Raw genomic sequence first — 23,945 nt, 5'->3', positions numbered from 1 at the left:
TTACACTGTATCTATTTCATTTTTAAAGAAGCTAGTATTTTGTGCACAGCATTCATGCCTTCCACCAGTTTATTCACCTGAAATGATGTTACTCACTTTAATTTGTCTTTTATTACCATTACATTCTTACCCATCTGGACCAGGATTGAAGTTTGCTATTACCTCTCAATGTTAATTGCATTCAGTTTCTCAAGGTGGCCACTGAGTCCTATGTCTTATTAATGTAAGTGTTTTGTCTGATCAGTTGTCCAAAGTCTGTTGTAATGACAACAAAAAGTGTCACTTTTGCCATATTTTCCTGTGAAATCAATAGCAACTTCTGCCATCTTCAGATGTACAATTTGAAGGTGAAATTTAGAATTTACTGTCAGTGATGATAGCAATCTTTAGAAGTTACTGAAAAAGTGACTGATTGATTAAATTCCAGTTTGTGCTGTAAAGGTGCTGTGTAAAATTCTCTAAGAATTATTCTTCACTACAAAAAATAGTAACTGGGGTTTTAATCGCATAATTAAGCATATCTACTTCTGAATAACTTTGCAGAAACTGGAGAACTACCTTTATTTTTTAAATGTTAAATTGGGTTATAATTTTTGATATTTCAGCTTGGAATAACCCTACAGAGGCTGGTACCTGGCATGAAATCACCCTTTATTTACACATGAAGAGTCCTTTACACTAATCCAGTTCCCTCAGAGCCAGCTCTGAGTGAACAGCACCTCTGGCAATCCTGTTCTTAGCTGTCAGACAGGGCTTCCTAATTGGGAATGTTAATCTGGGAACACGCATTGAGGTCCACCTGGCTGATCTCATTACAATCACTGCATAGTTTCTAATATATACTCCCAATTTTATCTTGCTGTCTAAAATTTATAGGAAGTAAATCATAGTTTGGTTTGTTTTCCTGGCTCACTATCGAAGAGAGTTCTTCAACGTAATATGCTGCTTACTTTGCTTTATGACAGTACTATTGCTGGACATCTGCTGAGTCCCTTGACTAGGCACTAGGTTTAAATTAATGCCAGAATAGATGAAAATCACACCATAGAAATCACATGTTATTTGTATGTATAGTGGATCATGGGTAGCTGGATATGTGACATTTGTCAGACAGTAGTCATATAAAACAGTTCCTTTATTTTAGAGAGATCTGTTAGTTATTGTTCATTAAAAGTTTTCTAAAAAAACAAATGAATGACGTAGTTATTTCTCTTGCCTATTCCCAAATATTTGTTCACAGAGGTGATTATCGAACTGGAAAGCGATTAAACATGCGAAAGGTTATTCCCTACATTGCCAGCCAGTTCCGTAAAGATAAAATCTGGCTTCGTAGAACAAAACCAAGCAAGCGGCAGTACCAGATTTGCCTGGCTATCGATGATTCTTCTAGTATGGTTGACAATCATTCCAAACAGGTATGTTGTTAGAAAGTTAGATTTGAAGTTGCAGAATTGAAGTAATCAGACATTTGTGTTAAGAGAATTTGGTGACCTGAGACCTATACTGGCACAAATTCTTTCAAATTCCCTTTCTACTCATATACTTGCCTGAGGGGGCTTTTGCCTGAAACGTCGATTTCGCTGCTTGTTGGATGCTACCTGAACTGCTGTGCTCTTCCAGCACCACTGATCCAGAATCTGGTTTCCAGCATTTGCAGTCATTGTTTTTACCTTGTAAATGTATACAAGCAATCTATCACATAGAATACCATGTTCCTTAATTTGAAACTGCCTCCACACATTTAAATATTTCTGCAGTAAAGCAGTTGCTTTGGATGGTCTGTCTAAAGAAAAAAACAACTATTTACAGAAGATCGACAGTCTGTTCCTCCTGATAGCTGGGTTAGTGACCAGTGTGATATTAAAGCAAAGCAGCCAGGAAAATGTCAAGATTTGCTATTTGATTTGTGTTGTATTTGCTCATCTGTACACATAAACACAATGGATTCTCTCCAAGTTAAGTTTGTTTCCTTGCTTGTGGAGTGTAACCCAAGACAGACAATTAGAATCACCTTTTCATAAAATACTTCTTTCTCTTGATTTTATTTTGCAGTTTTGAATTGCCAAGTTAATCCAGCCAACTCCTTGACTATCCTAATGCGCTTTGTGTTTTGTTTTTCTTTACTGTAGCTAGCCTTTGAATCGTTGGCTGTGATTGGAAATGCACTCTCACTTCTAGAGGTTGGACAGGTTGCTGTGTGCAGGTAAGCATGAATGAATGTCTAGAATGTTTTTTACATAAGGTGACTTCTTAGAATAGCGATGCTTATCCTCTCTATATTCATTTGCAGCATTTTAATGTTATAAATTATTTGTAATAATTTGTAATAATACTTTGTTTTTCCTCAAAAGTCAAGTATTGATGCTTTACATTAAATCTGTGACAGATGATAATGAGAGAACTATGTTTTTTGTATGGTCTAGGACCATAGAACATGTTTTTAAGAGTTGGCTTCTGTCTTGCATATTTAGCCACAAGAGAGAACCTGAGTCCAAACTATGGTCAAAATAATTAATTTTTTGAATTGGCAATCTGGTTCAAGTTTTTGTTCAAATTGCTTTGCATTAAACAAAAATAGTTTGTAAACCAACTCAATTGGGTTGCACTTTGGAATTTTTACTTCTTAATGCATGAATAAAGCAATAATTTGAAATATCTCCAAGGAGACATCAAATCACCCTTTATTTATATGTACAGTACATAAGCTCTGACCAACCAGCTCCGAGCTAGTCCCCAGGATGAAGAGACTCTGAATCTCTTGTTTTTTTTGTGTCAACAAGGGCTCTCTGACCCAGGTTAATAATATCTATCATGGATCTGATAGTCAATGATATCCATCACGATCTGCTGCCAATCACTACATATTTGTTAATGTTACTATCTTTAGTGACAACTGAAAATGATTTATCACTTAAAGTAATTATTTTAGCTTAACATGAAGTTCATTATCTTTTGAGGACCCTGTAATCTGATTTTAAATAACTCAAGATGATCTTTAATGTTATAAATTATTTGTAATAATTTGTAATAATACTTTGTTTCATTGGTATTCAGTAGTCAGTTTCTTAACATAGGCATCTTTCCAAAGCATATTTGTGCTTTTTCAAAAAACAAATGCATTTAAGAGTCTCTTCAAAGTCACTCCACACACAATTAATGCAAACCTGTATGATGATCTGGCAAATGAAATGCAATGGAGAAAACTGTGAAATCATCCATATTGGCAGAATGAATAAAGAAGAAGCATATTATCTAAATAGTAAAATGATGCAACAAGATCTGCATGTCTTAGTGCATGAATCACAGCTGGTCAGTATGTAGGTACAGCAAGTAATCAGGAAAACTAATAAAACATTTTTTATTGTGAGGGGAATTGAATGCAAGAATAGGGAGGTTATGCATCAGTTATGAGGGGCACTGGTGAGACCGCATCTGAAGTACTGTGTGCAGTGCTGGTCACCGTATTTACGGAAGGGTTTAATACAATGGAAGAAATTCAGAGACAGTTTATTGGACTAATACTTAAACTGAGCAGATTGCCTTATGTGGAAAGACTAAACAACCCAAGCCAACATCTTCTGGAGTTTAGGAGAGTCAGAGATGACTGACTTGAAACACAAGATCCTGAGGTAACTTGACCAGGTGGCTCTTGAAAGCATGGTTCCTCTTGCAGAGAATCTAAAACTAGGGGGTCATAGTTTAAAAATAAAGAGTCACCCCCAGTTAAAATAGACGAAGAAACTTTTTTTTTCCCTGAGTGTTGAGTCTTCAGAATTTCCTTCCTGAAAGGGCAGTGGACGCAGAATCTTTAGATATTTTTAAGCCAAAGGTCGATAGATTCTTGATTACCAAGGAGGTGAAAGATGATCAGGAATATGCAGCAGTGTAGAGTTGATGTTAAAAACAAATCAGCCATGATCTTATTGGATGGCAGAGCAGGCTGTATGGACTGAGTGGCCTATTGTTGTTGTCACTGGTTTGTATCTTTTGGTTATGTGGGATGGGCTGGTTTCCCAGTATAATATCTTTTAACACAGCACTTGACTTGTACTTGAAATTCCCCAGTATTTTGCAAATATTTTGCCAACTTCAAATAAATTGCATGCAAACTAATAGCACGGTCTAGTGGAAATTCAAAACCAACGTTCAACATTTGTATGTTGCATATGCACGTATAAAAGTTACAGATTTCTGGTAACCTACCATCACTATGAAAAGTTTATCCCGTTTCATGTCTTATGATTTTCATGTGTTTTTCTGATCTTGATTTTTTTTAATCTCGTGTGTTCTTTTTAAAGCATGCTTGCTATTTCTTGGGAGACTTCAATGCTGTTATATGACCCATTCTGGTACCATCTTATTTGCGGTCTCACCAAAGCTGCATACGTGGTTATCGATTTTCTTGCCTGTGCACACTGCCCTTATTAACATTCTTGGTAACTTCCATCCTCTTGTCATTTGTCAGCTTTGGAGAGAATGTCCAGTTGCTGCATCCATTCCATGAGCAATTCAACGATCAGTCTGGAGCAAGGATACTGAGGAGCTGTCAGTTCCAACAGAAGAAAACTAAGATAGCTCAGGTTGGTGCTGATACTAACAGTAATTGTTGAGAAGAAGAATGTGTGCCATGCAAAAGTGTATGTTAGTGTAAAGTTTTTTTTAACTCATCGAGGATGTAGCACGGTCTAATTTGTGTTAGACAGTGATAAGATCTTGTTTTGCCTCTTCAGCACTAGGACTGTTTTATAGTTCCTCTCTTTCGCAGCTAAAGTCACAGACTTTGTTGAGTGGGCAATTAGACAATTTTGTAATAATATTAATTTGTTAATATTATTATAAATTAATTAGTTTCAGAATCTTAAACCATTGTGTAAATAATGAAGATATCTTGGATAATCTTATTTTTAAAATCAAACAACATTGTTAATTAGTGTCATTATATGAATTGTCAGACAAAATTTTCTTTGAGAAAATAAATACATTATATAAGAACTGAGCTCAAAACAGAAAATTTCATCCCTTGGATCATTTCTGCTTGCACATTTGCATCATATTTTGTGAAGTGCTGCTAATTCTGATTTACAACTTTGTTGCAGTTTCTGGAATCTGCTGCCAATATGTTTATTGCAGCACAGGACCAGTCCCAGTTGGGAAAACCAGGTGAGAGCTTTAACATATTAATGCACTGCTTACTGTCCACATTCAATAAGCCTTCTACACTTTTGTGCCACAATCATATATTGTTAGGTAAGCAAAAGACAGTTGCCAACTTGCATTGAAAATATCAAACAAACAATGATAGTGGTTCAGGCTGCACTAAGTCTCACTAAGACATTTAGGCACTTCTGAAAGATGCACTAAGAAATTATACCAAAGTTTTGTGCACCTTCTTGTGTAGGTGAAAATATTGAAGGCTAATAGGTTCAGTACTCTGTTCTGATTCAAATTAATTGTGCAGGTGTTGCTGTGCTCTTGAACAAAGAGTTAAAGCTAAAAGTTACGTTCTATTGTGAAGCTTCAATTTGTAATTTTTATGCATCCTGGCTGCCCACTCCTTTAAAGAACATGAAAATCCAAATCCCCTGAGAGTGTTATCACAGTACAAATTGAGCATTGATGTCCACTTCCTGATCATCCTCAACTGGAATTGAATGAATACAGAATCCTGTCGTCAAGGAATTAGTCATACTAACATTGTTGAATCTCCCAGTGGGATATGAAAATTGAGAATGGCAGTAAGCTATAACACCCGGTTTTCAGGAAGTGCCCTGCATGGTTTTAGTGGCACGTGAAGGAAAGCCGGTTTTTAATTGGGATTCTGGCAGTGGTATGTTGAGATGACAGAAGGGTTTGAATGGTTATTGAAGCAAAAAGGCATCTTATGAAATATTTTAAACTGGTACAATTTCAAAAAGAAGCTTTGATTAGCCTTTTATATATAAACTAAACTAGTGAAATAAATTCCATAATCATGGAAAAATACTTTTGTTTTGGCAGAAATAGCACAGTTATTGTTAATAGTGTCTGATGGACGAGGTCTGTTCTTGGAAGGGAAAGAGCGAGTTACAACAGCTGTTGAGACTGCTCGACACAGCAATATTTTTGTCATCTTTGTTGTGCTGGACAATCCTAACTCAAAGGTAAGAGCTATGCAATTACTAGCAATAAACTTGAATAGTTCCCATTGAGAGCTTGGTGAGTGAACTAATTCATGCTCTAGTTTATAACTCTGTAAAATGTCATTCACTTGCCAATGAGATGGGGGAAGCAGAGATAATGTCACATGCTTTGGATCGTATTGAAGTTATATTATTGAATGATGAAAGTTATCCTATTTTTGGTTATATATTGATGAGACAAAGGTTACGTACATTAAATTAGCAAATCTTTTCCTCTCATTACCTTGTCATTATCAAACCAGTCAGGTAGAAGTTAATGTTTAACTTTAGCTGAAACATGGTGGGGAAGCAAATCTTCTACAGTCTTATAACTTGTGTTTTTGGTTACATTCCAGGATTCTATTCTGGACATTAAAGTCCCTATATTCAAAGACCAAGGTGAAAGTCCAGAAATTAGATCATATATGGAAGAATTCCCATTCCCGTTCTATATAATTCTAAGAAATGTGAATGCTCTCCCAGAGACACTCAGTGATGCTCTTAGACAGTGGTTTGAACTAGTGACGGCAGCTGATCATTAACACAATGGAATGCAGAGTTGACATGTTCCATATTGTTCATTATTATTGCAAATCATTTAATGCACATACTGTAATATTTAATGTACTATTGCAGATTAGCAGCAAAGAGAAACCTTTGTTCTGTGACTGAAAATGTGATGTTAAAATTGAGCTTTTTAATGTGAAAAGCTCTGTTCACATGAGAACTGTACCACTGTGTTCATAGTGGTTTGTGCCAAAGGCACAGTTTAATATACGAAATGTGAGAACCTGTCTGAGGTTTGAGTGTCAGATGTTGTTTGGTAATGTGGATATTTGTTTCAAATGTGACCTTAAAATGAAACCGTTAGTATGCTACTTGGAAACTAGAGTGCAATCTCGAGTATGAAGCTTTGTATCTTTTTGTATGTCAATAAATCAGTTACTAAATACTTGCTGCTATCTGCTTCTTTAAAAGTTATTGGTTCTTTCGGTGACACATGTTACATTTTAATGTTGGGAATTTCCTTTGAATGAAAACTTGTTTTGGAATGAAAACTTTCAAATGAACTATAAAGAAAGGCTGGATAAGTTGGGACTTTTTTCACTGGAGCATAGGAGTTGAGAGGCAACCTGATAGAAGTAATGAGGTGTTTAGATAGAGTTAATGGCGGAAACAGGCCCTTCAGCCCAACTCCACACCGACCCTCCGAAGAGTATCCCACCAAACCATTCCTCTACATTTACCCCTGACTAACGCATCTAATCTACACATCCCTGAACTCTATGGGCAATTTAGCATGGTCAGTTCACCTATCCTGCACATCTCTGGATTATGGGAGGCAACCGAAGCACCCAGAGGAAACCCACGCAGACACCTGGAGACTGTGCAAACGCCACAAAGACATTCGCCCAAGGCTGGATTTGAACCTGGATCCCTAGTGCTGTGACACAGCAGTGCTAACCATTAAGCCACCGTACTGCCTGTAGTTGTCTTTTCACTACGATGGGGGATTTTAAAACTATGGGATGCATTTTTAAGGTGAGAGGAGAGTGATTTAAAATAGGTGAGGGGGGAGATTTTTTTTACAGACAGGGTGGTTTGTATGTGGAGTGAACTTCCTAAGGAAGTAATGGGTATTGGTACAATGTTTAAAAGACATTTGGAAAAATAAATGAATAGGAAAGGTCTCGAGGGATATGGGCCAGGAGCAGGCATGGACAGAAGGGTCTGTTTCCATGCTGTATGACTCTATAATATTATTTAAAATATTTCAGTTTTTGATCTCAAATCAATGTGGTTGTGGGCCGAGGACACTTTTTTTTTCCCTAGGCGATGACGGAAACCATTTTATTCCACTGGCTGTGGGAGGTAAAAAAAAAATCTACACTGAGGTATCTTGATCTATTTTCCAGTAAGCCTTGGTTACATTTGTCAATGCCTAAAACGCAAAGATCTTACCCTTCTTGTTTTAGTACACATTCTCTGCACTCTGAGGCCTTGGCATCCTTCCCAAAGCCTGGCATCCAGAGTCGAGCAGGAATGCTTCAGTTAAGGATGAATTACTGATTTCATTAAGGTGCAGTAAAACGTCCTTACTGGCTTTTATCCTGGGTAGATTAACCGAATTTAAAAGGAAGCAAATTCTCAGAACCTTGGTACCGGTATCAGTATTAAGCGAACAAATAACCAATACAGACTTGGCCTCTTGTCAAGCAAACTTTATTGGTAAATTTCTTTAGCTTTGTCAACAGATTGTACGTTGAATATGCCAGGATTGGGAACAGATTTAATCGTCAGTTGCTGATGCTACTATTAATGGCAATTTCATTCTGGGAGCAACAGATACAATTTTGAAGTACACCTAACATTCAAAATCACTTATAGACAAAGGAGAGAACCACAAATCAGAACTGATTGGGAAACTTATACTGAGCAACTCTCATCTCTCAGACCTATGCAACGAGTTTATTTTTTTCAGTCTTGTACTTTTGCTATCTGAACCACATACTGAAAAATATCCCTTGGTTTTAAGAGTTTATTTTTTGACACGTCCTATTTGAAAAGGACCACATAGCAAACTGACACTTCTAGGTTCGAAGAAGGCCAAGATCGAAACTGCATTTGAAACCAATATTTCTGGGGAGTAGTTTCAGTTCATTTCAATCTAAAAAGACACCATTACCTGAGCTTAGATGATATTCCAAGTGGTGCAGTCTGAAGAAGATGGAGGCTAGATCCAGGAGCAGAGAATAAGCTGAAGGTAGCATTAATGGTCTGGATGGTATATATTCACCCATAAGCCAAATTGAAGTGATTCTGCTAAATCGTAAAAGAAGAGCTCGAGTGTTTTGGAAAAAGGCTTTAAAAGACTTCACAAGTGATATTTGGTGAGTGGATTGCAGAGCCAGTTAATAAAATTTTTTTTAGGTTTATTTATTAATATGAGTTAGTGTTTATAATTAACTTTAATTTGCCTGTTATGTCATTGTTTAACTGGATGTAAATACGTGTTTGAGTATAGCAGGTTACCTGGGGTAGTATTTAGTGTTTGCCTTGACTCATTGAAATTTGTGGCTTCATTGTTTCAGTAAAAGTTGCATGTTACAACTTTGAAGAATTCTCACTGTCAACAAAGTGACTGCATGTTTAGTCTACTTGAGAACACTTGTTTGATACCAGAGATCCTATATGTTAGGGACCAGGCCAGACCCCCTCAAAACATTTCAAGAAAGTAGCCCAGACCCTAGCTTTGCTAGTTGCTTTAAGCAAGTGTAACACTGTTTAGAGTCATAGAGATGTACAGCACGGAAACAGACCCTTCGGTCCAACTTGTCCACGCTGGCCAGATATCCCAACCCAATCTAGTCCCACCTGGCCCATATCCCTTCAAACCCTTCCTATTCGTATACCCATCCAGATGCCTTTTAAATGATGTAATTGTACTAGCCTCTATCACTTCCTCTGGCAGCTCATTCCATACACATACCACCCTATCCCCTCTAGTTCTGAATCCCCCACTCCAGGGGAAAGACTTGTCAACTTATCCTATCCATGCCCCTCGTGATTTTATAAACCTCTATAGGGTCATCCCTCAGATTCAGACACTCCAGAGAAAACAACACCAGACTATTCAACCTCTCCCTACAGCTCAAATTCTCCACCCCTGGCAACATCTTTGTAAATCTTTTCTGAACCCTTTCCAGTTTCACAACATCTTTCCGATAGGGAGAAGACCAGAATTGCATGCAATATTCCAACAGTGGCCTAACCAATGTCCTGTACAGCCACAACATGACCTCCCAACTCCTGTACTCAACACTCTGACCGATAAAGAAAAGCATACCAAACGCCTTCTTCACTATCCTATCTACCTGCGACTCCACTTTCAAGGAGCTATGAATCTACACTCCAAGGTCTCTTTGTTCAAAAATGCTTCCGAGGACCTTACCATTAAGAGTATAAGTCCTACTAAGATTTGCTTTCCTAAAATGCAGCACATCCCATTTATCTAAATTATATTCCAGGAGGGATGCAGCTGTTCAAGCCACATAGTTTTAAACCAAGGTTCAATTCCAGCTTAGGGTGACTGTTGCGTGATATTTGCACATTGTCCTCATGTCTGTGTGCGTTTCCTCAGGATAGTCCGGTTTCCTCCCACAGTCTAAAGGTGTGCAGATTAGAAGAATTGGCCATGCTAAATTGCCCATAGTATTCTGGGATGTGTAGGTTAGGTGCATTAGTCGGGGGAAATGGAGAGTAATAGGGTAGGGAACGGGTCTGGGTGGGTTACTCTTCGGAGGTTCAGTGTGGATTTGTTTGGGCCAAATGGCCTGTTTCCACTCTGTCGGGATTCAATGATTACCAAATGAAACACAAAGAGAACCGAATACAGAATAACTTAACCTATCCAAAAACACAATACACTATCTCCACTTAATGCTGTTCCCAATACTTGCAACAATCCCCATAAACACCCCTTGGTACAAAAGACAAAATCAAATATGGGATCTGCAAGAGAGAGAGATGGCAGCATGTTACACCCTCTTCCATGTTACACCCTCTTCCATGTTACACCCTCTTCCATGTTACACCCTCTTCCATGTTACACCCTCTTCCATGTTACACCCTCTTCCATGTTACACCCTCTTCCATGTAACTGTTTCTTCGACTAGCAAATTGTCTGACTATTTTCACTGAATAGTCAGACTGCCAAAACCAAACCAAACCAGAGAAAAGCTGAGCTGAGACTTGGTCATTACCTTTTCATTGTACAAATGTTTTTCTTAAAACATTGAAAGCTTTTTACCAAAGCAGTATCTGTTTGCTAAAATCAAATTGGCCCTAAAAACCTTCAACCCCTGACTTTTTGGAACCTGTGCTATTACGACCACCTGATTTAAAAACAACTAAGGACAACACAGCTTTGTTAAAGAAGTAGGATCATCACACGCATCATGTATAAGATGGTTCTGAATGGGTTATAGGTGGAGATTGCATTAAGTTCCAAACAATCTGATGTCACACTGGTTTTGGTGATTACAAGGTAGAATATCTCCAGCTCTTGTGGACAGCAAACCTTTATTCACAGACATTTTTACCAAAGCTTAAAAAGCAAGCATAACTGCAATAAACTATATATTCTTAGAACTTAGAATCTCTACAGTGTAGAAACAGGCCCTTTAGCCTAACAAGTCCATACTGACCCTCTGAAGAATAACCAACCCCCAGACCCATTCCCCTATCCTATATTTACCCCTGACTAGTGCACCTATCCTAGACATTTCTGGAAACTGTGGGCAATTTAGCAAAGCCAATTCACCTAACCTGCACATCTTTGGATTGTGGGAAGAAACCCACACAGACACGGGGAGAACATGCAAACTCCACACAGAGTTGCCCGAGGTTGGAATAAAACCGGAGACCCTGGCACTGTGAGACAGCAGTGCTAACCACTGCACCATAACAACCTCTCCATGTATAACTCCATAGTAATTGAACTGTTACCAATGTAAACCAAATAGACCCTTACACCTAATCAAGAGGAATTATAGCAGCATCCAAAATATATCCTATAAACAGTAACAAGCTTCAGAATTAGACTTTGGAAAGTTGAAGCACATGGCCAGAGACCAGTCTTGGGGCAGCACAAACATTGTTATCACTAAAACGACAAAACACGCCTAAACTCGTGAACACACTCAGTCCATCAAGCAAACCAGTCTTCCATCCATTAATTCCATCTATATTTCCCGCTGTCTCAGGAAAGCAACCAACATAATCAAAGACGCCTTCCACTCCAGTTCATCTCTCTTCCACCCTCTTCTGTTAGGGAGAAGGCATAAAAGTTTGAGTGCACTTACAGACTCAAGAACAAAGTTAAAAATCACACAACACCAGGTTATAGTTCAAAAGGTTTAATTGGAAGCACACTAGCTTTTAAAGCATCGCTCCTTTATCAGGTGGTAGTGGAGGGCTCAATCCAAACACAGAATTTATAGCAAAAATTTAGAGTGGGATGTAACTGAAATTATACATTGAGAAATTGGTTTTACCTCATTGACTAAAATCAATGACTGCAGATGCTAGAAACCAGATTCTGGATCAGTGGTGCTGGAAGAGCACAGCAATTCAGGCAGCAACTGATTTCGCTGCTCGTTGGATGCTGCCTGAACTGCTGTGCTCTCCCAGCACCACTGATCCAGAATTGAGAAATTGATTGTCTGTTAAGCCTTTCGTCTGTTAGAATACAGTGATAGTTTCACTTCTTTCAGGTGTAAATCACAAAACTTTTTTAAAGTTGCATTCTTGGGTTAGCTGCTAACAATGGTGGTAGCTAGACAATGTGTTGAACAGACAATCAATTTTGCAATGTATAATTTCAGTTACATCACACTAAATTTTTGCTATAAATTCTGTGTTAGGATTGAGCCCTCCACTACCACCTGATGAAGGAGCGACGCTCCGAAAGCTAGTGTGCTTCCAATTAAACCTGTTGGACTATAACCTGGTGTTGTGATTTTTAACTTTGTACACTCCAGTCCAACACCGGCATCTCCAAATCAAGACTCAAGAGCAGCTGCTTCCTGGCTGTTATCAGACTTTTGAATGTACTTCTCAAATGTTAATGTTGATCTGTCTGTAGCTGTAACGCTGTTTTCTGCATTCTGTTCTGCTATTCTGATTCATTTTGTATGATTCGATCTGTCTGCATTGCATGCAATACACCACTTTTCACTATATCTTGGTATATGTGACAATAATAGGGCAAACTCAATCAAAACTTAAATCACTCAGTATTGATCTTTTGCAGATTTTAACCGAACTTTATCTACTTCTGATCAGCAGTGCAACAAGAATCAATAAAAGTCTCTGAAACCTAACTGATCTAAGAGCAATCGACAGTGATTGAATTGCATTAATTAATAACAGCTTTTCCTCCCACATCCTTCAAAACATTTTCCAGATTCTAAACGACATCACCATGCTGCCATGCGTCAAAGGGGAGAAGCAACGCTTAACCTAACATTCTGATGAAAAGTGCAAAGTGTTTCTCTTCGCCGACGCCTGGAGATTCGCTGAACATCACTAACATTTGCTGCGGGCTGGTTTTTATTTCACATTTCAGGCCATGCTGAATTGCTAGTATTTTATCTTGGGAAGAGTCGGCCTGAGTTGTCTCCGCCCCCGGAGGAGGAGGTCATACTGTGAGTGCATCAACGTGCGACGTGCAGATGGCGGCAGCCAGATTACCGCCGGGTGTGCTAAACCTGAGACAGGTGAGACTTAAGAGTGCCGTTCACCCGGGGTTCCAAACTCATGACATCACAATGGGAGTAGAACGTGCCCGTTCCCCCCGGTGTTCCAAACTCATGACATCACAATGGGAGTATCGGGGTTCCAAACTCATAACATCACAAGAACGTGCAGGAAATCCCGGTGACGGCTGAGCACCACCGCTCAGAGCTCAGCAACACCCTTCCCCTGGAGATTAGGGCTCTCAGTGCAGGGGCAGGGAGGTCCGTGTTCAAGTCCCATCTGCCCCAGACGTGGTCACAATTTGTAAGAACACATTGATTTAAAAAAAACTGTTCATTCTTGGAGACACCTGCATCTGTGCCACCGTGGTAATGACCCTGAGTATAATTGCCACCTGCCCCACGAATGTGTCACAACATCTCAGTTAAGGAGAGACTGAGTAGACTGGGATTGTATTCATTGAAAGTTAGATGAATGAAGGGACATCTTACAGAAACATATGAAACTATGAAGGGAATAGACAAGATAGAAGTAGAGAGGATGTTTCCACTGACATTTGAAATTAAGACAAGAGGGCATAGCCTCAAAATTATGGGAAGTAGATTTAGGACTTCTTCACCCAGAGAGTTGTGAATCTATGGAATTCCCTGCCCAGTGGAGTTGTTGAGGCTTCCTCAGTAAATATTTTTAAAGCCAAGATGTTTTGAAAGTGAAGGAATTTATGGTTATCGTGAGAGAACGTTTAAGTGGAGCTGAGGCCATGAAAAGATCAACCATGGTTTTATTGAATGGTGGAGCAGGCTCAGAGAGTCAAATGGCCTACTCCTGTACCTAGTTCTTATGTTCTCATGTTATATTATGAATAGACGCTAAAATATCTACAGCAGATCTTCACAGAAACACTGACCCCACCCCGCGTGTGTCCCCACCATTTTCTGCTTCCATTTAATCCTTCTGTTTTGATACTTGTATTGCTTGCACATCTGGATTCTGACTTTTGGTTTGTTTTAATTTTGATTCCTTGTTAAATCTTCACAAAAGTTCGCAGCCGCTTGTGATAAGTTTTGGATCCTTCCTCTGCAACCCCATATCATTGCAGTTGCATTTCTTACGTACTGCTGGTGTCATGTGATTTTTAATTTCAAAATAAAGGCACAGCACCGTTAGAAATATTCAACAGAACACTTGCATTAATGGAGAGAACAGGTAGTTTTTTTTGATCAAGAGTGTGGTGCTGGAAAAGGACAGCAGGTCAGGCAGCATCCGAGGAGCAGGAGAGTTGATGTTTCGGGCATAAGCCCTTCATCATGAATTTTTTTTTTGTGTGTGTGGGTCAATCTGTGTTCTGTCTTTTACCAGTGATTTTTGTTGCACTTTAAGTAGTAAATTAGAAGTCCATTTGGAAATGGTAGATGTCTGCACCCAATGTATGCTATACTGTTTGATAGATAGGGGTGTTCACATCAATTGTAACAATAATGTTAACATTAGGAAAGTATATTTCATTCTCTGGACTTGCAGTTCTAAAACTTATTATTGAGATTTTACTTGCTTTGTGTGTGCATCTGTTAACTAATTCATAAAGGTTGATTGCTATAATAAGTGGACATCTCCAGTATCATTGTTACTATGCCTTGGAGGGGAAATGCTGGCTTAGTTGTACAGCCACTGGAATTGTAATCTCAGGATAGTGTTCTGCAGATATGGGCTCAAATCACACTATGGATGCACTTTGGATGCTGCCTGAACTGCTGTGCTCTTCCAGCACCACTAATCCAGAATCAAATCACACTATGGCAGGTAGTAAAATTTGAATTCAACAAAAAATGTGGAATAAAAAGTAGTCTGACCAAGGATCCAATCTTCATTCTTAGAGTTAGACAGGGTTATTTAGCACCTCCACAAGAACAACATGGTTCAATGACTTTTTCTTTGTTATGAACTCTACAGGTGAGACATACTTTCTACAGTTCATTTGAATGTGTTGACTATTGGAAGGATGTTGTGGAACTTGAAAGGGTTCAGAAAAGATTTACAAGAATGTTACCAGGGCTAGAGGGTTTGAGCTGCAGAGAAAGGCTGAATAGGCTGGGGCTGTTTTCCCTGGAGCGTCGGAGACTGAGTGGTGACCTTATAGAGGTTTATAAAATCATGAAGGGCATAAATAGGGTAAATGAACAAGGTATTTTCCCTGAGGTGGGCGAGTCCAGAACTAGAGAGCTTAGGTTTAGGGTGAGAGGGAAAAATTTTAAAATGGACCTAAGGGGCAACTTTTTCATGTGTGTATGGAATGAGCTGCCAGAGGAAGTGGTGGAGGCTGGTACAATTACAACATTTAAAAGGCATCTGGATCGGTATATGAATAGGAAGGGTTTAGAGAAATATGGGCCAAGTGCTTGCAGATGGACTAGATTAGTTAGGATATCTGATTGGCATGGATGAGTTGGACTGAAGGGCCTTTTACTGTGCTGTACACTTCTATGACTGTTAGTGATGACCATGTAACCAATATTGATTATTCTGAAACTCCATGAGGGAACTGATACAATAAATGATATTAGTGGATGTGCAGGTAAAACTTTGATGGATGTGGAAGGCTCCTTTAGGGCCTTGGATGGAAGGATGGGTTGTAGGGGGGTGTGTACCCCACCACCAGGGATATATTTCCCACCCCACCCCTTTCCACCTTCCGCAAAAACCGTTCCTTCCGTGACTACCTGGTCAGGTCCACGCCCTCCTACAACCCACCCTCCCATCCTGGCACCTTCCCCTGCCACTGCAGGAACTGTAAAACCTGCGTGCACACCTCCTCACTTACCTCTATCCAAGGCCCTAAAAGAGCCTTCCACATCCATCAAAGTTTTACCTGCACATTCACTAATATCATTTATTGTATCCGTTGCTCCCGATGCGGTCTCCTCTACATTGGGGAGACTGGGCGCCTCCTCGCAGAGCGCTTTAGGGAACATCTCCAGGACACCCACACCAATCAACCACACCGCCCCGTGGCCCAACATTTCAACTCCCCCTCCCACACTGCTGAGGACATGGAGGTCCTGGGCTTCCTTCACCGCCCCTCCCTCACCACCAGACACCTGGAGGAAGAACGCCTCATCTTCCACCTCAGAACACTTCAACCCCAGGGCATCAGTGTGGACTTCAACAGTTTCCTCATTTCCCCTTCCCCCACCTCACCCTAGTTCCAAACTTCCAGCTCAGCACTGTCCCCATGACTTGTCTGGACTTGTCCTACCTGCCTATCTCCTTTTCCACCTATCCCCTCCACCCTCTCCTCCCTGACCTATCACCTTCATCCCTTCCCCCACTCACCTATTGTACTCTATGCTACTTACTCCCCATCCCCACCCTCCTCTAGCTTATCTCTCCACGCTTCAGGCTCTCTGCCTTTATTCCTGATGAAGGGCTTTTGCCCGAAACGTCGATTTTGCTACTCCTTGGATGCTGCCTGAACTGCTGTGCTCTTCCAGCACCACTAATCCACAGCAATGTAGCTGACTCTAAACTTACCTTTGGGGTATTAGGCATGAGTAATAAACACTAGCCCAGTCAATGGCATCTACATTAAATGAATTTTAAAAGTAACTACAAGATCGATAAAAGGCACAGGAGGAACTTGGGCTCTTTTCCATCTAATTTTTTTTTTCAAATTTCCAATACCTTTCTCCTTCTCTAGTCTATTAAAGATTTGCAGAACAAAGGTATTTGTTCATTAAAACATACAGGTTTTCTAGTTCTAAAAAAAGTCGTACTGGAGTCAAAATGTTAACTCAGTTACTTTCTTGGTGTTGAAGATAAGAGTCTTTGATCTATAATATCTGGGGTTGAGTTGAACATGGATTGATGGAGTTTCCCCCAGAAATCATGGAGCACAGTCTTTCTGGCTCCTACTGATCTACAAAGTACAGGATTGGCAAAACATTCACCTCAGTTCTCACACAAAACTGGGGTAATGAGAATTCAAGGGTACAAGAGGAGGAAATGGAGCAATTAGTTCAGGGTGTTGTAGACAAGCACGTATTCATTAGAAAACATTTTAAAAGGCACTAAGCTCTGATACTCTGCTGCTTAGAATGCAGTGGCGAATCAGAAGAAATTGCAAAGGCTTTAACAACAATCACTTAAAATTCTTTGATATGGAATTTGTGTCATATGACAGGAAGGCTGTCAATATAATACCTCTGTTCAACAAGGGATAAACCTGGTACCTAGCTGCTCTTTGAGAGTGGATACACGTTTGCAAGTCATAGCTTGGAAACTCATGGCAGATAAGACTTAGCAGTCAATTTTTTTTTCAAATGATTGATGAGGGCAGAGTGGTAGATGTGATCTATATGGACTTCAGTAAGGTGTTTGACAAGGTTCCTCATGGGAAACGATTAGCACGGAATAAAGGGAGAACTAGCCATTTGGATGCAGAACTGGCTCAAAGGTAGAAGACAGAGGGTGGTGGTGGAGGGTTGTTTTTCAGACTGGAGGCCTGTGACCAGTGGAGTGCCACAAGGATCGGTGCTGGGTCTTCTACTTTTTGTCATTTACATAAATGATTTGGATGCGAGCATAAGAGGTACAGTTAGTAAGTTTGCATAGGACACCAAAATTGGAGGTGTGGTGGACAGCGAAGAGGGTTATCTCAGATTACAACAGGATCTTGACCAGATGGGCCAATGGGCTGAGAAGTGGCAGATGGAGTTTAATTCAGATAAGTGGGAGGTGCTGCATTTTGGGAAAGCAAATCTTAGCAGGATTTAATGGTAAGGTCCTATGGAGTGTTGCTGAACAAAGAAACCTTGGAGTATAGGTTCATAGCTCCTTGAAAGTGGACTCATAGGTAGATAGAATAGTGAAGAAGGTAGTTGGTATGCTTTCCTTTATTGGTTAGAGTATTGAGTACAGAAGTTGGGAGGTCATGTTGCAGCTGTACAGGTCATTGCTTAGGCCACTGTTAGGATGGCGACCAGAATTGCATGCGATATTCTAACAGAAAGATGTTGTGAAACTTGAAAGGGTTCAGAAAAGATTTACAAGGATGTTGCCAGGGCTGGAGGATTTGAGCTACAGGAAGAGGCTGAACAGGCTGGGGCTGTTTTCCCTGGAGCGTCGGAGGCTGAGGAGTGACTTTATAGAGGCTTACAAAATTATGAGGGGCATGGATAGGGTAAATAAGCAAAGTCTTTTCCCTGGGGTTGGGGATCCAGAACTAGAGGGCATAGGTTTAGGGTGAGAGGGGAAAGATATAAAAGAGACATACGGGGCAACTTTTTCACACAGAGGGTGGTACATGTATGGAATGAGCTGCCAGAGGAAATGGTGGAGGCTGGTACAATTGCAACATTTAAGAGGCGATTGGATGGGTATATGTATAGGAAGGGGATGTGGGCCGGGTGCTGGCAGGTGGGACTAGATTGGGTTGGGATATCTAGTCGGCATGGACGGGTTGGACTGAAGGGTTTGTTTCTATGACTCTAAATGTATTTTGTAAATAGACATGAGAAGCTGAGGCTGTTCTACTTAGTGAAGCGAAGATCAAGAGAATTTTAAATACGTATTTGAAATTGTAAGGGGTTTGGACAGAGTAGAAGGGATAAACTTCCAGTTGGCAGAAGAATGGAGAATCACAGAACACAGATTTAAAAAGAAGTGATGGTGACACAGGGTGAAAACTTGTTCTGCAGAAAGTGGATGATGTGGCCACAGAACCTGAAGGTTTTTGTAAAGAGATTCAATTGAGATTTTCAAAAAAAAACCAAGATAATTAGTTTGAAGAGAAAAACGGCAGGGGAAAAGAGCAAGTTGTGGAACTGGATGAATTGTTCCTGGCAAGAACTGACCCAGACCTGACAAGGGCCAGCATGGAGCCAGCAGGCTGGCTGGCTGCTTTCTTTTTTGATATAGAGTCCCTCCAGTGTGGAAACAGACCATTTGGCCCAACAAGTCCACACCGACCCTCCGAAGAGTAACCCACCCAGACCCCAATCCCCTACTACTCTACATTTACCCCTAACTTACACATCCCTGAACACTATGGGCAATTTAGCATGGCCAACTCACATAACCTGCACATCTTTGGGTTGCAGGAGGAGACACTGGGAGTACGTGCAAACTCCACACAGACAGTCACCCAAGGTTGGATTCAAACCCGGGTCCCTGGCATTGTGAGGTAGCAGTGCTAGCCACTGCCACACTTTCTGTGCAGTAATCAAGCTGATTCTACGAATTGACAGATTGAATGGCTCTAAACGTTTTCTGATTGTTTCTGTCATCCTTGCACATCTGTAACTGGCAATAGGACTAGCATTGTCCAGTGGTTCTAGTCATACAGTGAAGTTGCTTTTCTAAGATTGAATTTAAATCTTATGGGTGGGATGGAGCAGAGGAAGTTTTATTCTGCACAATCCATGTTATAGTTTTTGATATCAGTACCATAAATGGAAAAATGTACCTTGCAAAAAGAACATCGTGCTTTATTTAAAATGAGTATTTTTTCTTTCCATATTATGAATTGTGTTGTGATTATGTGACTTGTCAATTTTCCAGTTTGTGCATCGACAGAAGGTTCTGAGTCTCTACAGGAAGATATTGAAGGTGATTCATCAGATTCCAAATGAAGGAGATAAACAATATCTTAAGAATTGGGCGAGACATGAATTCAAACAGAATAAGAATGCTACAGATGAAGTAAGTTACTGCCAAGTAAATATGTTTTTGCTGCTTTTAATGTATATGACTTGGAAAACGTGAGGTCACTTTCCTTACGTTTCCTGACTAGTATCTAAAGTGTGAACATAGAACATAAAACATAGACATGTGACATGTGCTGCTACAAATGTCAGTTTGGATAACAACATCTACTGGATAATAATGTAATCAGTGGCAGATCTTGTGCTGGTTACTGAAGCTGGTAAATTGGAAGGTGAGGAGAAAAGCAATTGTAGCTCTGATAGAGAGGGGGGGAGTGCAAGAGAACAGAAATAGCATGGTTATTATTGAGGGTCTGATCAATCAGGTTGGCAGAATTTCTTGCTTGAGGAAAAAGGAATACAACTGGAAAAGGTGTATCATCCAAATACACTCAGTGGAGATGGAAAAGCCTGGAGAATGGAACAGAGTCCATACAGGAGGCTGTGAGGAAGCTATGGCTTCCTGAGAGAATCAATCGAGGATCCCCCTTCCCACTTCATTTGGCTTTTAATGCTGAAACCTTTGATTGTTTAATCTGTCTTATATGCCACCATATCACGGTGTCCCTGTATTCTTCATTTCACCCTCCCACATCCCCCTCACCTTTTTTCACCTCCTTAAATTGCATTCCAATGGTAATTTCCTTAAATTTAATTTTGATGGAAGGTCAAAGAGATCTGGGTGTTCAGGTCAATTATACCCTGAAGGTGACAATGCAGGTCGATAGAGTGGCCAAGAAGGCATACAGCATGCTTTCCTTCATCGGATGGGGTATTGAGTATGAGTTGGCATGTCATGTTATAATTGTATAAAACTTTGGTTTGGCCCCTTTTGGAATACTGCCTTCTGGTCACCACATTACCAAAAGCAAGTGGATGCCTTGGAGACGGTGCAGAGGAAGTTCACCAGGATGTTGCCTGTTCTGGAGGGTGCTAGCTATGAAAACAGGTTGAGTAGATTAGTTTATTTTCATTAGAAAGATGGGTGTTGGGGTGGGACCTGATTTAAGGTCTACAAAATCATGAGAGGTATAGGCATGTTGGGTAGTGAGAATCTTTCCCCTGAATGGGGGACTCAATTACTAGGGGTCATCAGTTCAAGGTGAGTGGGAAAAGTTTAAGGGAGATATGCATGAAAGGTTCTTCATGCAGAGGGTGGTGGGTGCCTGGATTACGTTGCCAGCAGAGGAGGTAGAGGCGGGCACGATAGCGTCATTTAACATGTAGCTAGACAGACACATCAATGGGTAGGGAGCAGAGGGATACAGATAGTTAGAAAATAGGTGACAGGTTTAGATAGAGGATCTTTATCGATGCAGGCTTGGTGGACCAAAGGGCCTGTCGTTGTGTTGTAATTTTCTTTGTTATTTTGTTCTTTGTCACAGACCTGAAATCTCAGCAAGCCAGGCAACATCAGGAGGTGGAGAAGTTGACATTTTGGGTGTAACTCTTCTTCAGGCCAGGGGTGGGTGCAGGGGGAGCTGCAGATAACGGGGGTGGCAGGAATAGAGTGGTGAAGTGGGAATAGGTGAAGAGAGGAAGAGGGTATAACCTGGTTGGTCAATGGGAGGAATGAATCCGATTGGTCACAAGGAGGAGTGGAAAGGAGGGGGATGGGCTGAGAAGGGAGTCGGGGGATGGGAAGGGAGATGACCCATCCCCCAACCCCCTTCCCAACTCCTCCCTCTCCCTTCCACTCTTTCCTGCCACCAACCGGATTCTTTTGTCCCATTGACCAATCAGGTCATACCCTCTGTCTCTCTTCACTTATCTCCATTTCACCACCCTATTCCCGCCACCCCCATTATCTGCAGCTCCCCCAGCACCCACTCCCAGTCCTGAAGAATGGTTGCACTCAAAACGTCGACTTCTCTACCTCCTGATGCCCACTGGCTAACTGTGTTCTTCCAGCCTCCTGTCTGACTACTTCGGATTCCAGCATCTGCAGTCTCCAGGTTTTGTGAAATGGGACCACAGGGGGAGTCACTGAGCACTGCATCAGAAGATTGTGCCAGTTCCGTTGCCCACTACCAGTTGTTTTCTCCAGCGTGGGAAAGGGACAGGGTGTGAACCAAACACACTCCTGTTTCAAAGCTGACGCACCATATTCGAAGTGCACAGTTTAGAATTTCCAGAATTTGTGTGAGGGTGACTAGAATTTGGAAGCCCTTCCAATTCATGCCAGCAGTGTAGAGCTATGAACCCACAAAGTGGATTACCATCAATGGAGAATGTGACTTGTGATGACTTTGGGAGATTTAAAAGCTTTTGCAAAGGGTTTCCAAGTGCCCATGCAAGTGATGTTCATTCTGACCAATGGATGGGAGGTTTGTGAGAATGAGGGAGCCCATCACTGACCTATAGGTTTGACTTTGTGGATGAGCCTTTGAAGAACTAGGCAGATGTTTCTGGGAATGGTGCCATCTTTTAACTTGACAGCTTAACCGTCAGCTCACCTCTGTCCCTACCCTTGGGAAGGCCAGTCGTGGCACTTTCTCCAGAAACTCCTGCCAAGTGGCACTGCTAAGGCAGTGGGGGGATTAAAGAGTGAGTAAAGATTACACCTCCAACAGAAAAAGTCAGCATTCTAACACACTTCCAACAGATTCTGCCAAACATGCTGTTGCTAGAATTTTCTGTTTTTTGTTTCAGATTTCCAACATTTACAGAATTTTGTTTTTCACATAATGTGGTCTGGCATTACAGGGTGTAATACTAAACAAATTGTGTCAGACATCTCAACTTGCAGCTGTGACAGAAAGCCAAGTTCTGCCTGTTCATGTCTTCATACAGTCTTTATTTCCACAAGTCGGTTCTTGAAGTCCTGTCCAATGTTTATCCTTAACATCACCAAGTCAGATTAACTGGTCAGTTAGCTGAGACCTTCCTATTCACACATCAGCAGCTTAACAAAGTAGTGATTGCATTTTATTGGCTTCTGTCTGTTTTGGGAGCTTGGTAGGCACTATAAAAATGCAAATTCCTTCTAGGTATCTGTAATGAGTTTTTTAATTTAAGCTCTCTATGCATAACTATGTAGGATAACATTCCTATAATTCTAGTCATGTCCTAAAACCTTGTTCTCTATTTCAATACAGGATGCAGTGAGAATGATGCTCACTCATGGAAATCTGCAACTTAAGGAGCTAGAAAAAATGCTTCAATTAGCCAAATAAAGAAAAAAAAGCAGAGATGGTTAAGATTTTCCAGAACACTTACATGGACCTGCTGATACCTGTTCGGAACATCTATTCTGGGCTTTGAAGAAAGTCTTCCATCGATTTGCCAGGAGTGATTCCGTCGCACCACTTACAATGAAACTGTTAGAATGAATTAAAGTTGCATTTTCCAGCAAATTGATTTTAAGATGTTTGGGTAATATTATATGATTCATGGTGTGCAAGATCAAAATGTAACATTTTGGGAAGTGAATGTAATGAAATACACTGGAATAAGCTATAGACTACTTTGTGACCCGTATAACCTCTTTACAATTGGGTGCAGTTAATCATTGAAGATATCCAGCTTATGAAAGGCTGCTCCTTTTGTAGTATTTACTTAGACTTTGTTTAAGTACTGGTTTCTTGTACTGTATGGGAGAATAAAGAAAGTAATTGTATAAATTGTAATATGTAGTGAAAATTTCACCATGTTAAATGCAGTGATTTTCAGACTGATTCTCCCATTTGGATCCTTATTTGGTGTGAGTTATCGCTGCCTGTTTATGAACACACTCACTTACTCTAAGTGGAACATACTGAAAGGTCACTGGAATTGAAACATTAACTTTGTTTTTCTTCCCGCAGATGTTGCCAGACCCACTGAGTTT

General features: G+C 40.5%; 2 protein-coding genes across 2 annotated transcripts in view; both read left to right on the top strand.

The window, feature by feature from the left end:
- mdn1 (midasin AAA ATPase 1) overlaps nt 1-7,110 on the top strand; it is a 186,184-nt gene extending 179,074 nt beyond the window's left edge. Inside the window, exons 97-102 of the mRNA XM_060849750.1 lie at nt 1,241-1,415; nt 2,130-2,203; nt 4,466-4,580; nt 5,097-5,160; nt 5,998-6,140; nt 6,515-7,110. Of these exons, the coding sequence (XP_060705733.1) occupies nt 1,241-1,415; nt 2,130-2,203; nt 4,466-4,580; nt 5,097-5,160; nt 5,998-6,140; nt 6,515-6,700 (757 nt within the window). The 3' untranslated portion in view covers nt 6,701-7,110. The remainder of the gene's footprint in view (nt 1-1,240; nt 1,416-2,129; nt 2,204-4,465; nt 4,581-5,096; nt 5,161-5,997; nt 6,141-6,514) is intronic.
- Nucleotides 7,111-13,379: 6,269 nt separating this feature from the next.
- On the top strand, nt 13,380-23,739 carry lyrm2 (LYR motif containing 2). Its single transcript, XM_060856989.1, has 3 exons — nt 13,380-13,438; nt 19,974-20,114; nt 23,215-23,739. The coding sequence occupies exons 1-3, from the start codon at nt 13,394-13,396 to the stop codon at nt 23,290-23,292; spliced, it is 264 nt and encodes an 87-aa protein (XP_060712972.1). The 5' UTR covers nt 13,380-13,393; the 3' UTR covers nt 23,293-23,739.
- The last annotated feature ends 206 nt before the right edge of the window (nt 23,740-23,945 follow it).

Source organism: Hemiscyllium ocellatum, chromosome 3 (genome assembly GCF_020745735.1).
Source record: "Hemiscyllium ocellatum isolate sHemOce1 chromosome 3, sHemOce1.pat.X.cur, whole genome shotgun sequence".
In the NCBI taxonomy this organism is placed as follows: domain Eukaryota; kingdom Metazoa; phylum Chordata; class Chondrichthyes; order Orectolobiformes; family Hemiscylliidae; genus Hemiscyllium; species Hemiscyllium ocellatum.
The sequence above is the reverse complement of the archived record's forward strand: the minus strand, read 5'-3'. Positions and strand labels throughout refer to the sequence as shown.

Bases quoted from the DNA above. Each gene is read 5' to 3' on its own strand.
- lyrm2 (XM_060856989.1), top strand. From the start codon at position 13,394: ATGGCGGCAGCCAGATTACCGCCGGGTGTGCTAAACCTGAGACAG. The intron at 13,439-19,973 runs GTGAGACTTAAG...TCAATTTTCCAG, and splicing joins GTGTGCTAAACCTGAGACAG to TTTGTGCATCGACAGAAGGT. The intron at 20,115-23,214 runs GTAAGTTACTGC...ATTTCAATACAG, and splicing joins ATAAGAATGCTACAGATGAA to GATGCAGTGAGAATGATGCT.